This window comes from Aquarana catesbeiana, linkage group LG13 (genome assembly GCF_042186555.1).
Source record: "Aquarana catesbeiana isolate 2022-GZ linkage group LG13, ASM4218655v1, whole genome shotgun sequence".
Taxonomy (NCBI): Eukaryota; Metazoa; Chordata; class Amphibia; order Anura; family Ranidae; genus Aquarana; species Aquarana catesbeiana.
Genome location: NC_133336.1, coordinates 82,537,069 through 82,553,274, shown reverse-complemented (window position 1 = coordinate 82,553,274; position 16,206 = coordinate 82,537,069). Strand labels below are relative to the sequence as shown.

General features: G+C 41.4%; 1 protein-coding gene across 5 annotated transcripts in view; it reads left to right on the top strand.

The window, feature by feature from the left end:
* SIPA1L1 (signal induced proliferation associated 1 like 1) overlaps positions 1-16,206 on the top strand; it is a 522,698-nt gene that overhangs the window by 364,699 nt on the left and 141,793 nt on the right. For all 5 annotated transcript variants that reach the window (XM_073608614.1, XM_073608616.1, XM_073608618.1 and 2 more), the window contains exon 7: positions 4,954-5,057. In XM_073608614.1, the coding sequence (XP_073464715.1) occupies positions 4,954-5,057 (104 nt within the window). The remainder of the gene's footprint in view (positions 1-4,953; positions 5,058-16,206) is intronic.

Genomic DNA, 16,206 nt, shown 5'->3' with positions numbered 1-16,206 from the left:
AATAAGAGTCTTACCTGCCCTGTAGATAATGCCCAGGTGTTTAAAGATCCAGCAGATAAAAAATTGGAGCCTTTATTAAAGACTTAATTTGCTATTGCTGGGTCTGCTGCACATCCGGCAGTGACCGCTATTGGTATCTGTCAGTCTTTAAAGGACCAGGTGAAGCGGGTAACTAAGACTGTTCCCGATCAAGGGGTATCTGTGGAGGATTTGGCATAATGCTGGCCTTATGTTTCGCAGTAGCTGCCCTTAAGGATTCCATACAACAGGTGTTCCGGTTGGCCCTGCTGTCGGTACATATGCGCAGGATTCTTTGGTTAAAAAACTGGTCTGCGGAGTTACGCTGAAAAAGACTATTAGCTGGTTTTCCCTTTCACGGGGAGCGGCTATTTGGAGAGGACCTGGATAAATATATCCAGAAGATTTCAGGGGGTAAGAGTGCACTTCTACCAGTTAAGAAGAGGCGCAGACGACCTTCCTTTAAGGTGTCTAGTGCGTCACTACTCAGCACTTCTAATTTCAGGCAGTATCGATGGCCCCAGCCTTCTGGGTCTAGGGGAAAGCCTCAAGGCCAGGGGCAGAAAAAGCCCTGGGCCCAGAGACGCACTAAAGTCAGTCCCAAGCTCAAGTACAAAATAGAATTCCGGGAGCTTCCCCCCTCTCGGTTCTTAAAATCCAGCGTCCCCACACACCCGGTAAAAAAGGTCTTTTCTTCAGGCAATAGGTCAATTAAAGTCACAAGGAGTGATTTCAGAGGTTCCAGTCAATGAAAGATTCAAGGGTTTTTACTCAAATCTTTTCATAATCCCAAAGCCAAATGGAGATGTAAGGCCTATTTTGGACCTCAGGGCTCTGAATCAATTTCTAGTCATTCGTTCTTTACGGATGGGGTCAATTCGTTCAGTCGTAGCCTCCTTGCACGGAGAGGAATTCTTGGCTTCCATAGACATCAAGGACGCGTACCTAAACGTGCCAATCTGCAGGTTCCAGCAAAGGTTTTTGCGATTCGCAGTGGGTGACCAACATTTTCAGTTTGTGGCGCTGCCCTTCGGGTTAGCCACAACACCTCGGGTATTCACAAAGGTATTGGCAGTTCTAAGATCTCTGGGAATATCGGTTGCAGGATACCTGGACGATCTATTGATTTCTACAGCTTCCATGGCTTCCATTGCCAATTGGGTCTGTCAATTGATCATTCAGGCCTATGGTCTGAAACATAAAGCTCCTCCCTTTAGGGTGAGAGCTCGTTCTATCAGGGGTGTAGGAACCTCTTGGGCTTTTCGTCATTAGTTATCTGTGGCTCAGATTTGTAAGTCTGCTACCTAGTCTTCAGGGCATACGTTCACAAAATGTTATCAAGTGGATGTTCGAGCAGCCGAGGATTCGGCTTTTGGCTGCAGTGTACTGCGGGCTGCCGTATAAGTTTTGATGGCTATTGTTTGGCAGGATGTGTCCCCCCCCCCTCAAGGCTATAGCTCTGGGACTTCCCAGTAGGTAATGAATATTCGCCTCTTTTTTGAGGATTTAGTGCTTGCTACAAAACTGAAGTGCTTCCTGTGTGGGAGGGGTTATATAGGGGATCACTTCCTTGGTCTGCCAGTGTCCATTCACCTGGAGATGGAGTATAACCCAGTAGGTAATGAATATTAGCCTGACTCTGTGTCCCATGATGTACTCAAAGAAAAGGATTTTACAGGTAAGTATGACGAAAAAATCCTATTTTTTTTTTTTAATGAAAGTGTTTAGTTTTGAATGGTTAGCATTAAAGGATAAGTAATATATTTCAAGTTTTCTTTGTTACTTAGATATATTTGCATGGTTGCCACTCCACATTTTAGTTGTATTAAACATAGATTTTTTTATTAACCACTTGTGGGTGCTACTGGGGCAGTCAATTGTTTATGGTCAGCTGACTCTTAGACTTGCTTTGCGAGAAGTAGCAGTTAGAAACTATCACTGTATTGTACTGTAAAACAGGAAGCAGAGGAGCCTGCCTGTGTAATTAGAAAATATGGTTGCTCTTATGTACATATATAATTACAAACTATACATAAAAACATTAACACACATTGACTCTATTGTCTTTTGCACATCCATATAAAAATATAAGCGGGTTAAAGGTTACCTTTTAAAGTGCAATTAAAGTCACGGAATTAGCATCCAATGCAGTAGACACTGTACTAATAGCTTCCATTGTCATAACATCACCTTTACTTTCTTGTTATAACAGTTAAAGTGTTTACATATGGTTGTGTGTCCTAAGAAGTACCAAAGTTTGACCAGGCTGTCCAGTGCACTGACCTGGTCAGACACATCCCCTCCCTTCTTCTGCAGTGCAAGTGTTTGTAAGGACACAATTGTACTGATCTATATACACGCATATGAACTTTAATGGCATCCCAGTCTTAGTCCGTAGGGTTAATTATTAAGTTGGCCCACCCTTTGCAGCTATAACAGCTTCCATTCTTCTGGGTAGGCTGTCCACAAGGTTTAGGAGTGTGTCTATGAGAATGTTTGACCATTCTTCCAGAAGTGCATTTGTGAGGCCAGGCACTGATGTTGGACGAGAAGGCCGGGCTCACAGTCTCAGCTCTAATTCATCCCAAAGGTATCCTATCAGGTTGAGGTCAGAACTCTGTGTGGGCCAGTCAAGTTCCTCCACCCCAAACTCGCTCATTCATGTTTTTATGGACCTTGCTTTGTGCACTGGTGCGCAGTCATGTTGGAACAGGAAGGGGCCATCCCCAAACTGTTCGAACAAGGTTGGGAGCATGAAATTGTCCCAAATGTCTTGGTATGTTGACGCCCTAAGAGTTCTCTTCACTGGAACGAAGAGGCCAAGCCCAACCCCTGAAAAACAACCCCACACCATAATCCCGCCTCCAAATGATTTGGACCAGTGCACAAACCAAGGTCCATAAAGACAATGAATGAGTGAGTTTGGGGTGAAGGAACTTCACTGGCCTGCACAGAGTCCCAACCTCAACCCGATAGAACACCTTTGGGGTTAATTAGAGGGGAAGACTGCGAGCCAGACCTGTTCCTCCACATACAGTGCCTGACCTCACAAATGTAATTCTGGAAAGATGGTCAAACGTTCCCATAGACACACTCCTAAACCTTGTGGACAGCCTTCCCAGAAGAGTTGAAGCTGTTATAGCTGCAAAGGGTGGGCCAACGCAATATTGAACCCTAAGGACTAAGACTGGGATGCCAATAAAATTCATGTGCGTGTAAAGGCAGGTGTCCCAATACTTTTGACAATAGAGTGTATGTTCCTTTCTTTTAATTGGTAATAATATTCTATGTATGCTAAAAATGGTATAATAGTGTTCAAAATTCCTGTTAAGGTGCTAAGACTTGTAATCAGTGTTAAAACTGTATTCCAGGCAGATATTAACCACTTCCAGACTGCACGCCGTCGTTTTAAGTCGCTAATTTGAAGAGGAATACCGTTGTTATGGTAGCAGCTAGCTACCATAACCCCAGTATCCTCTTCGAGAGTGGGCGGTCCGCTTCAAGATGAGTGGTCTCTGCGACTCTCCGGTGCCCTCCGACGCTTACCGAAGCTGTCAGTAGTGGCGGAGGTGATCGGATCCTCTCCCTAGCCTGAGGGGAAGATGGCCCCCACCCGTCTCCATATCATTGCAGGGCGGAAGCGACGTCAAAACTTCACTTGAAGGGACATTTTTTTTATTTTTTTTAAATGACATTAAATTTATTTTATTTTTTTATTGCATTTTAGTGTAAATATGAGATCTTAGGTCTTTTTGACCCCAGATCTCCTATTTAAGAGGTCCTGTCATGCTTTTTTTCTAGAAGAGATGTTTACGTACCTTGTAATAGGAATAAAAGTGACCCATTTTTTTTAAAGGAACAGTATAAAAATTCAGGTAAAATAAATAAGAAAAAAAAAAAATTTTTTAAACGCACCCTGTCCCGCCGTGCTCGCGTGCAGAAGCGAACGCATACGTGAGCATATGAAAACGGTGTTCAAACCACGCATGTGAGGTATTGCCATGATCGTTAGAGTGAGAGCTATAATTCTAGCCCTAGACCTCCTCTGTAACTCAAAACATGCAACCTGTAGAATTTTTTAAATGTCGCCTTTGGAGATTTTTAAGGGTAAAAGTTTGTGGCCATTCCACGAGCAGGCACAACTTTGAAGTGTGACATGTTGGGTATCAATTTACTGGGCATAACATTTTCTTTCACAATATAAAAAAAATTGGGCTAACGTTACTGTTTTCTTATTTTTTAACTTAAAAAAGTGAATTTTCCAAAAAAAGTACTCTTTTAAGACCGCTGCGCAAATACGGTGTGAAAAAAAGTATTGTAACGACCGCCATTTTATTCTCTAGGGTGTTAGAAGAATATATATATAATGTTTGGGGGTTTTCTAGTTAAAAAAAAAAAACTGTTTTTAACTTGTAAACACCAAATCCCAGAAAGAGGATCAGCCCTTAAGTGGTTAAAGAGACAAAATCAATGCAACTTTGTACCTACTGTTAAATAATTGCATGTAGTTCAGGCCTCCACGAGGGAATATGCAGCTCAAGCAGACTTTCAGGAGTGCTGCGTACAGATTTGCTGACAGATTGCTGAAATGAGAGCAGATTTAACTGATAAATTACCTCCTCAGTCTGCTGCTGCTCATGCACTGTCCAACAATTAGGTTGGTGTCAGCTGCATGCTCCTCTAGGAGGAAATGATGTGTACTGGAGTAATGGGGCTGTGTAAATATCAGGACAGAATGAACATACAGTAAATGTGAATCGTGTGGCAGGTAAAATATCTCCCTTTTATACATTGTGTAATAATTCATTTATGCATCTTGATGTTTGTCTGGAGTTCAGCTATAGATTCTAAGTAAGTCACTGTATGTAAATTGGCTTTAATACATGTTTTTAATGACATTAACATTCAAGTATTTTAATTTTTATTATTCAACAGCTGACTCCACTGGTACCCACTCTTTATATACTGTATACAAGGATTATGAGATAATGTTTCATGTGTCTACAATGCTACCATATACACCAAACAACAAGCAACAGGTAAGATACCGTTTATATGAATTATTAGAGCAATGATGGTTTATTTTTCCCTTAGCTACATTCATGCAAGTGATAATTTGAGAAAGAGATGTAACCGTTGCTTCATTTTACTTACAGTAGAACTTTTTTTAGTGGGAAAGTTTTTCACATAATAATGAGCTCTTCGAATTAATGTTCCATATGAAACTTTTAATTATTATATATTTTATTTTTTGGTTAAAATTTGTTTCAGTATACCTTTTACCCAATTGTGGCTTCAATTTATTTATTTTTTTGGAGGGGTGCTGTGCTTGTGCTGAAAGTACAATTGGGGGATCCAAGTCGCTGTCTCCAAATCCTGTGTTATAATCAAAGCAGACACACCATTATGAGAAATGCTTAGTCAGGAAGTGAAAGATGCAATGTTATATATAAACCATTCACAGTGTGATAAAAATACAGGCTGTAGCCCCCTCTAAGCACATTAAAGCACACAGAATGCAGTGATCAAAAATATGTAACAGTGTCCCTTACATTGCTATTCAGGAAGTGCAAAAATCAGTTCAATAATTTGTGTCATTGGACTAAATGGGCTAGCATTTGAAAAAAAATTAGGAGTAACACTTTGAACAAGTTTAGAAGAAAAATGTGGTCTACTATGTGGAAGAAGGTTACCAATAATAACCCCCACGGTTGGTGTGAGCGCCAGCAATAAACCCCAGTAGGTGTCGGGGCCAGTAATGGCAACCCCCAGTAGGTGTTGGGGCCAGTAAGGCAACCCTCAGCATGTGTCAAGACCAGCAAGGATAACCATCAGCATCATAACATTCAACATTAAACAGAGCATCAACAGGATTTTTCTGCAGTACTTGCTATTGACATAAATGTTGGCTTTGTTCATAATAAGATATCCACATGAGAATCAACACATGAACAGGCTAGACCATACATGCTACATCAAGAATTGAAATATTATTAAGAGCATTGCTGTGGGATTCTATAGGAATCAAAGAAAAACAACAGCTTTTTATATCTACTTATTGTTGTCTTCTTCCACAATCTTACTAATATGCTAGGCAACCAGGTCTCAGGGTCTGCGAAAAACCTCTTGCAAACCAGTTCCCTGACTCTCTTAAGTGTACTGAAATACTTTTCCTGTAAGTAACTTGAATTTGGTTTGCCTGGTCACTGTCTGTCAACTTCATTCCAATCCAATGCCTCAAGCTCTTTCACCACTTCCCCCCATGCTCCAGAACATATAATTGTTCCTCTTTTAGCCCAGGGCATATTAGTTTGCTGGGTTGGACTGTTCTGAGCCCCAGCAGCCTGCTCAACCTAAAGTATCAGTAGCTGTTGGATTTTCATGTGGACTGAACAAACAAGTCACCTCCCTCATTACTTTATATTAAGGGATGTGCAAGGGCTTAATGTGTATCTGTAAAGCCAAAACTTGCATTTTCATTATGGATAGAGCAGTAATTTAACACAATGTTTTTTTTTTTTGTTTTTGTTTTTTTTTTAATCGTCTGTGTCCCTTTGGAGGGTTTGGGCTGTGTCTGCCGCGCACTCTCTCATGATAAGCATGTGGGGGGCCCTATAAGTCATTATATATATAAGACAAATGCAGTGGGGACGGAAAGTATTCAGACCCCCTTAAATTTTTCACTCTTTGTTATATTGCAGCCATTTGCTAAAATCATTTCAGTTCATTTTATTCCTCATTAATGTACACACAGCACCCCATTATGACAGAAAAACACAGAATTGTTGACATTTTTGCAGATTTATTAAAAAAGAAAAACTGAAATATCACATGGTACCAAGTATTCAGATCCTTTGCTGTGACACTCATATGTTTAACTCAGGTTCTGTCCATTTCTTCTGATCATCCTTGAGATTGTTCTACACCTTCATTTGAGTCCAGCTGTGTTTCATTATACTGATTGGACTTGATTAGGAAAGCCACACACCTGTCTATATAAGACCTTACAGCTCACAGTGCATGTCAGAGCAAATGAGAATCATGAGGTCAAAGGAACTGCCTGAAGAGCTCAGAGACAGAATTGTGGCAAGGCACAGATCTGGCCAAGGTTACAAAAAAATTTCTGCTGTGCTTAAGGTTCCTAAGAGCACAGTGGCCTCCATAATCCTTAAATGGAAGATGTTTGGGACGACCAGAACCCTTCCTAGAGCTGGCCGTCTGGCCAAACTGAGCTGTCGGGGGAGAAGAGCCTTGGTGAGAGAGGTAAAGAACAACCCAAAGATCACTGTGGCTGAGTTCCAGAGATGGAGTCGGGAGATGGGAGAAAGTTGTAGAAAGTCTACCATCACTGCAGCCCTTCCACCAGTTGGGGCTTTATAGCAGAGTGGCCCAACGGAAGCCTCTCCTCAGTGCAAGACACTTGAAAGCCGGTATGGAGTTTGCTAAAAAAAAAAAAAACACCTGAAGGACTCCAAGATGGTGAGAAATAAGATTCTCTGATCTGATGAGACCAAGATAGAACTTTTTGGCCTTAATTCTGAAGCGGTATGTATGGAGAAAACCAGGCACTGCTCATCACCTGTCCAATACAGTCCCAACAGTGAAGCATGGTGGTGGCAGCATCATGCTGTGGGGGTGTTTTTCAGCTGCATGGACAGGAAGACTGGTAGCAATCGAGGGAAAGATGAATGCAGCCAAGTACAGGGATATCCTGGATGAAAACCTTCTCCAGAGTGCTCAGGACCTCAGACTGGGCGAAGGTTTACCTCCCAACAAAACAATGACCCTAATCACACAGCTAAAATAACAAAGTAGTGGCTTCACAACAACTCCATGACTGTTCTTGAATGGCCCAGCCAGAACCCTGACTTAAACCCAATTGAGCATCTCTGGAGAGACCTAAAAATGGCTGTCCACCAACGTTTACCATCCAACCTGACAGAACTGGAGAGGATCTGCAAGGAGGAATAGCAGAGGATCACCAAATCCAGGTGTGAAAAACTTGTTGCATCTTTCCCAAAAAGACTCATGGCTGTATTAGATCAAAAGGGTGCTTCTACTAAATACTGAGCAAAGGGTCTGAATACTTGGGACCATGTGATATTTCAGTTTTTCTTTTTTTAATAAATCTGCAAAAATGTCAACAATTCTGTGTTTTTCTGTCAATATGGGGTGCTGTGTGTACATTAATGAGGAAAAAAATTAACTTAAATGATTTTAGCAAATGGCTGCAATATAACAGAGTGAAAAATTTAAGGGGGTCTGAATACTTTCAGTCCCTACTGTATATTCCTGCAGGGCATGCTGAGACCTTTGGTTTTACATCAGCAACCAGTCATTTAGCCCAGGTACACACTGATGCTAGTTTGAAATTGTGCGTTCAGCTGAACTTGCATGATTTCAAATCAGACAATGCAGCCCGACTTCGGGGGCAATTTGACAGACATCTGTGCAGGTTCCTGCAGGAACTACTTTTGGGAATCGGTGTAGCGCCGCAAAGTTGGTGTCGCACCAATTCGCACAGTGCCATTGCTGGCAATAGCCGGCGATTTGACATGTCAAATTGCATGTCATATCAGCCCAATGTGAACATGGGCTTAGAGAGATTAAACACAGGCTCCTATGTATTCTGCAATTGACACCCACACATCAAAACCTCCTTCCTATGTATATGTGTATACAAGAAGGAAAAAAGAAAATATACCAATCAGCTGCAACATTATGACCACTGACAGGTAAAGTGAATAACATTGATTATCTTGTTACTATGGCATCTGTAAGTGGGAGGGGGGGATATATTCGGCAGCAAGTGAACATGATGTTAATGTATTGAAAGCAGAAAAAATGGCCAAGCATAAGTATTTGAGAAACTTTGACAAGGGTCAAATTGTAATGGCTAGACGATTGGGCCAAAGCATCTCCAAAACTGCAGCTTCTGTGGGATATTCCCAATTTGTATTGGTCAGGACCTACCAAAATTGGTCTAATGAAGGAAAACCAGTGAGAGGGCCAAAACAGGATCATGAGCTGCCAAGGCTCATTGATACATGTGAGGAGCATTGCCTGGCCCATGTAGTCATATCTAATGGAAGAGCTACTTTAGGACAAATTGATAAAAAAAATGTTTATGCTGGTTCCAGATAGAAAGGTGTCAGAACACTCAATGCATTTTCCTATGGGGCTGCATAGCCACAGATTGGTCAGGGTGCCAATGCTGACCTGTTTCCATGGCCAAAAGTGTCTACATTGGGCAAGTGAGCATCAGAACTTTGCCACAGAGCAATGGAGGAAGGTGTCTTTGAGGTGTTGACTTGGCCCCCCTCTGAATTCTCCAGATCTCAATCCAATTGCGCATGTGTGGGATGTGCTGTAAAAACCGGTCCGATCCATGGAGACCCCACCTCACAACTTACAGGAATTAAAGGATCTGCTATTGATGGCGTGGTGCCAGATACCACAGCATACCTTTAGAGTTCTACTGGAGTCCATGCCTCAACAGGTCAGGGCTGATTTGGTGGCAAAGGCTGGGGCCTATTTATTATTAGATGGGTGGTCATAGTGTTATGGCTGATCAGTGTTTGTATATACAGTCAGGTCCATAAATATTGGGACATCGACACAATTCTAATCTTTTTGGCTCTATACACCACCACAATGGATTTGAAATGAAACAAACAAGATGTGCTTTAACTGCAGACTTTCAGCTTTAATTTGAGGGTATTTACATCCAAATCAGGTGAACGGTGTAGGAATTATGTTTGTATAGTTTGTATGTGTGCCTCCCACAATATATATATATATATATATATATATATATATATATATATATATATACTGTATATATATATATATATATATATATATATATATATATATAATGATCCTACATGGTGGAACATCTGGTTCTACCTACATGCGCAGCCGTGTGTATATAAGGTACTTCAGGGCTTTGCATAGTGATGGTGAAATTAATCATAGGGGTGCTGTCATCAGGGCTGTATATACTTATGACCCCTTCAGTACATTACATACACCTGACCTCTGCAGGTTGCCTAGTGCTGGCTCCTAGGTTTTTAAAGCTGGCTCCTAGTTCTAAGTAATATTTGCCTATGCCATCTGTAGATCTAACAAACTAAAAGGAAAACATCCCTAGATTAAAGGAAAACCCCTCTTAGACACTTGACACCTGAAGTGTCTATATTGGAATATCTACCCTCCAGTTCCAATTTTGGGGACAGCTTAAATTTTTGGAATTTCCCTCCCTTTCAATGACTGTGATAATGGTCACCAAGCAAATAAATATGGTGAATCCCACCAGCAGACATGCAGACAGAAATAAAATCTTGACAGGGCTTTAAACTCCCTCAGCACTTCAATTTGTTAAATTTTTTTTTTTTTTTTTTAAAGTTTTGGCTTAATATACACTTTAACCCCTTCCAGCCCATGCTATAGCTGAAAGACAGCTGCAGCACGGGTTTAATTTGTCGGGAGGGCGTATATGGACGTCCCCACGTAATCGTGCTGCCCGCGCTACGTGCTCTGTAATCGCTGAGTCCTTTGGACTCAGCTGATCACAGATCAGGGTAAAAGGCCAATCACAGCGGATTGGCCAGCTGTCAATGGACACAACTGATCATGGAAGTAAAAACAAGCTGGCTATCAGCTTTTCTTTCCTCACACTGACAGCGCGAGGAAAGAGAAAGTGAGAGCTGATAACCAGCTTGTGTTAAAGGGACATCGGAACTGATAATCAGGGCAGTCCCAACAGTGCCCACCAGTGCTCCCAATCAGTGCCTCTTCATTAGTGTCACCTATCAGTGCACTTCAGTGCTGCTTCATCAGCGCACATCAGTGCAGGAGAAAAAATCACTGTTTGCAAAATTTTATAACAAACTATGAAAAATGTTTAGTTTTTTTTCAAAATTGTTCAGCCTTTTTTGTTTTTTTTTTTAGCAAAAATTAAAAACCCCAGTGGTGATTAAATACCACCAAAAGAAAGTTCTTTTTGTGTGAAAAAAAATTATAAAAAATTCATATGGGTACAATATTGCATGACTACGTAATTGTCATTTAATTGTGACAGCGCTGAAAGTAGAAAATTGGCCTGCGCAGTAAGGGGATCAAAGTGGTAAAAGATGTCTTGATTGTTTTTAAAAACAGTGGTTTCTATAACAGAAAAAGTGAGTTATTGCTGATGTACAACAGATGCATTTTCTTGTATTTGTAATAAAAAGCATACGGTTTTAGGTTATGTGGTACAGCATTTCTTTACATAAGTACAGAGCCAGTGCGACGTTATGACCATGTCTCAAATTATATCAGCCAGTGTTTGGTACTTGATAAACATTATAGCTTGCAGACTTATCTATTTGACTGCTTTGTAACAAACTATCTCCAGACAGATTAAAGGTTTACATTACACAAATTATCATGTTTCCAATAAAATTTCTTACCATATATCCCCACTAATGACCTGTAAGAACTTTGCGGTGAAAAGACTATATCATCTGTGTAGCACATTTAGCACTACCTAACAGTTTCAGCTTTTGCACAGATGCAAATGGGCTCTCTTAAATGTATTGGATAAACGGGATACACTTGGTACATTGTGTACTGAAATTATATATGTATTTTCTTATGCAATAGTTTTATTAAAGGTTTTGCAGTAAGTAAACAAAGATGTAAATTAAATCATACACACCCCCTTTCAGCCCAATTACAAATCACGATTCATAGTACTTTGTGTATGACAAAAAATACAGTCTGACCAAATTGGGTATTTCACTAAACCTTTTTCCTAATAAAGGGATAAATCACCAACCTTTTCCTTATAAAGGGATACGTCGCCAAACCTTTTCATATACTCAGTGGGTGACTACCAATCACAATTAAAGAAAGCACAATGTGGAATCCACATTAGAATGATACATGCACAGGTCTGCTAATTTATAATGGAGGTGAAATAGTTTAGTCTTTCTCAAACTTTTCAACAGAGAGGAACCCTTGAAAAAACATTTTGGTCTCAGGAAACACCTGCTAATATACTATATCTACCACTCTTGATACATTCGTTTTGATTGTCACTGGGAATAATGTTCCTTAAGAATTCCTACCTAACAGATAGCTAAAAGGATTATTAGTGTCAGTGGGAGCTTATCTGTGAGAAAGAAAGTTCTCATCACTCAAGGAACCCATAGTGACGTCTGGATGGACCCTAGAGTTCCACAGAACCCTGGTTGAGAAACCCTGGTTTAGTGGTTGATAAGAGAGTTTAAGTGTCGAATGTTCAGTTGTGCTCATAAGTTTACATACCCTGGCAGAATTTATGATTTCTTGGCCATTTTTTAGAGAATATGAGCGATAGCACAAAAACATTTCTTTAACTCATGGTTAGTGTTTGGCTGAAGCCATTTATTATCAATCAACTGTGTTTACCCTTTTTAAATCATAATCACAACAGAAACTACCAAAAAGACCCTGATCAAAAGTTTACATACGCTGGTGATTTTGGCCTGCTAACATGCACACAACTTGACACAAAGGGGTTTGAATGGCTATTAAAGGTAACCATCCTCACCTGTAATCTGTTTGCTTGTAATTAGTGTATGTGTATAGATGGTCAGTGCATTTCTGGACTCCTGACAGACCCTTGCAACTTTCATCTAGTGCTGCACTGACATTTCTGGATTCTGAGTCATGGGGAAAGCAAAAGAATTGTCAAAGGATCTGTGGGAAAAGGTAGTTGAACTGTATAAAACAGGAAAGGAATTGAGAATGCCAATCAGCAGTGTTCAAACTCTAATCAAGAATTGGAAAATGAGGGGTTCTGTTGAAACCAAAGTACGATCAGGTAGATCAACTAAAATTTCAGCCACAACTGCCAGGAAAATTGTTCGGGATGCAAAGAAAAACCCATAAATAACTTCAGGTGAAATACAGGACTCTCTGAAAACACGTGGTTTGGCTGTTTCAAGATGCACAATAAGGAGGCACTTGAAGAAAGATGGGCTGCATGGTCGAGTCAACAGAAGAAAGCCATTACTATGCAAATGCCATAAAGTATCCCACTTACAATACGCCAAACAGCACAGAGACAAGCCTCAAACCTTCTGGCACAAAGTTGTTTGGAGTGATAAGACCAAAATTGAGCTTTTTGGCCTCAACCAAAAATGCTACGTTTGGAGAGGAGTCAACAAGGCCTATGATGAAAGGTACGGAGGTGGATCACTGATATTTTGGGGGTGTGTGAGCTACAAAGGCACAGAACATTTGGTTAAAATTGTTGGCAAGATGTATGCAGTATGTTATCAAAAAATACTGGAGGAACATTTGCATTCATCAGCCATGAAGCTGCGCATGGGACGTACTTGGACATTCCAACATGACAATGATCCAAAACACAAGGCCAAGTCGACCTGTCATTGGCTACAGCAGAATAAAGTGAAGATTCTGGAGTGGCCATCACAGTCTCCTGACCTCAATATCATTGAGTCACTCTGGGGAGATCTCAAACATGCAGTTCATACAAGACACCCCAAGAATTTACAGGAACTAGAGGCTTTTTGCCAAGAAGAATGGACAACTTTACTATCTGAGAAGATAAAGAATCTCATCCACAAATACCAGAAAAGACTTCAAGCTTTTATTGTCAGGGGGCAATACACAGTTTTAAGAACTGGGGTATTCAAACTTTTGATCAGCGTCATTTGGGTAGTTTCTGTTGTGATTATGATTTAAAAAGGGTGAACACGGTTGATTGATAATAAATGGTTTCAGCCAAACACTAACCATAAGTGAAAGAAAAGTTTTTGTGTTATCATTCATATTCTCTGAAAAATGGCCAAGAAATCATAAATTCTTCCAGGGCATGTAAACTTATGAGCACAACTGTATGTCATCTTGGATGAGATTAAGGCCTCTTTCACATGAGGGATCCGTATGTCCGTTTTTCATCCTTCCGTTTTCGGATGAAAAACGGACATACATGTATCCCTATGGAGCGTCGGATGTCAGCGGTGACATGTCCGCTGACATCCGACCCGCTCCGATCCGAAAAGTGTAACGGAGGAAAATCCTACTTTTCCATCCGTTATCGGATCGGGTGACGACGGACACTACGGTCCGTCATCACCCAATCCCCCATAGGGGAGAGCGGCGCTCTGACAGGTCCGTCGCTGCACAGTGTGCAGCGATGGACCTGTCATCTTTCTGCTCAGCGGGGATCATCACTGATCCCCCTTGTGTGAAAGAGCCCTTAGGATGAGCTCCGGCTTGTTCGCATGCTGCACATGCCGATCCCGCCAGGAAGTCGACACGGCGCAGCGCTAATCACAGGCAGTGAGACATTTCCCGATCTCTGCAGCCGCACATCGGGAAAATGTCTCACTGCTTGTGATTAGCGCTGCACCGTGCCGACTTCCTGGCGGGATCGGCACGTGCAGCATACGAACACGCCGAAGCTCATCCTTAGATGAGAGCTTGTGTCAAGAGTAGAGAAGTTTGAAAAAAAAAAAGGAGATTGTATAGTTTTATGGTTGTAATGTTCTGGTATGGAGTTGAGAGTAAACTAACGGTCCATATTTTAAGGAGCTTCTTGTGATAACTAGTGTAAAGGTCTACAACTTTTACCTTATCCTAGTTTCATTAAAACATGTTTTATCTCCTTAAAAATTTATGTACGGGATATTTTCAAAAGTATGTTATAGTTTCCTTACTAACATTGAATGTAAAACTAATAAATTTGGCAATAGATCACTGAATGTTTTTAATAGTTTTGTTAAATACATTTTCCACTGGATCTCTGCATAAATTAGAACCCATTATTATAGTTGTTAAACAGTAGATTTTAATCCATCATTTTCTTATCGTACATCACGGGACACAGAGCCATAGTAGTTACTATGTGGGTTATAGGCCACCTTCAGGTGATGGACACTGGCACGCCCTAAATTAAAAAGTGCACTCCCTATATAACCCCTCCCACTGGTGGGAGTACCTCAGTTTTTTCGCCAGTGTCTAAGGTGTTGGTCACGAGTAAAGATGTGCTGTGTTGAGCTTTGCTGGAGCAAAACTTGCTGGGGCTTTCCATGCAGACCGGATCCATTCAAAGTGTCTTTTTGGCCGAATTGAATGGTACCCGGGCCTCGTATCTGAAGAAACGAGGTCTTGCCTGTAACACTTCTCTTTTTAGAGAGCTGGACCCCGGGATCCCGTACTTTTTGGTAGTAAGGCCATAAAGTTTACTGGCGGAGGTGCTATTACAGGTCCAGGATTGTATGTTTCCTCGAGGATCACTAGCTCCTGAAGGTTTAACAGAACCCACCGTGAAGGGTGAAGATTGTGTCTGTTGGTTTACCACAGAAAACCCTGCGGCGGGAAAGGCAAGTGGCGTTTTCTAAGAAATTTTTGAAATTTCCTTATGAATGTCTCCTTTAAATAAGTAAGTGTTGTGATGCCTATGTGTCACCACTGGGGGCTGTGTTGAGCACTTGCATCTCCTGCTTCTCAGAGAGCTCACTTTTGTCTCAGAAAGCAGCAAGTTTCTCTCCTCCACAGCAGCAAGACCTCCGGTAAGTCTGGGGGGTTCCCTCTCCCCACCAGACGCCCCCTGTGCCGTTTTTTCTTCCCCCTCTTCTCGGGGAAAGAGAGCCAACGGTTTTTGAAAAACAAAATAAAAAAACTGCACGATCGGTATGCCGCTCGGCGGCTTCCAGACCCCCCCTCCGCCATTCTTCCTTCCTCCCGATGATCCCATAGGATCGAAGCCCGCGCTCACGTGGGAAAAAGCTATTAAAAAAAAAGTGGAAGGGCCGTAGGTGGGGGGGATGGGCGGGGCTTAGTACGGGAAGGTCTATTTTAAAAGCACTATTGTGTTATTACATGCTACAGGAGGGACACAAGAGCAATGAGGTTGGTGACACAAGCATTCCTTGACACATTTACTGCTGCATCAAGCTGAACATTAATAGCAGTAACAGAGCTGAACTATTACTCAAGCAGTGGATACATTCCTTCTGATAATACCTCTGCTTTGTGCATCGGGCTATGGTCAAAAGAGGGGTGAAAAACACCTCAATAAGGGGCTCTAGAAAGACTTTTACAGTCATACAGAATCCTAGATCCATCCCAGTAAATTTGGCATCCTCCCCTGAGAGTAATATGGCTGGTCACGGTGAGCTGGCAGGAGGG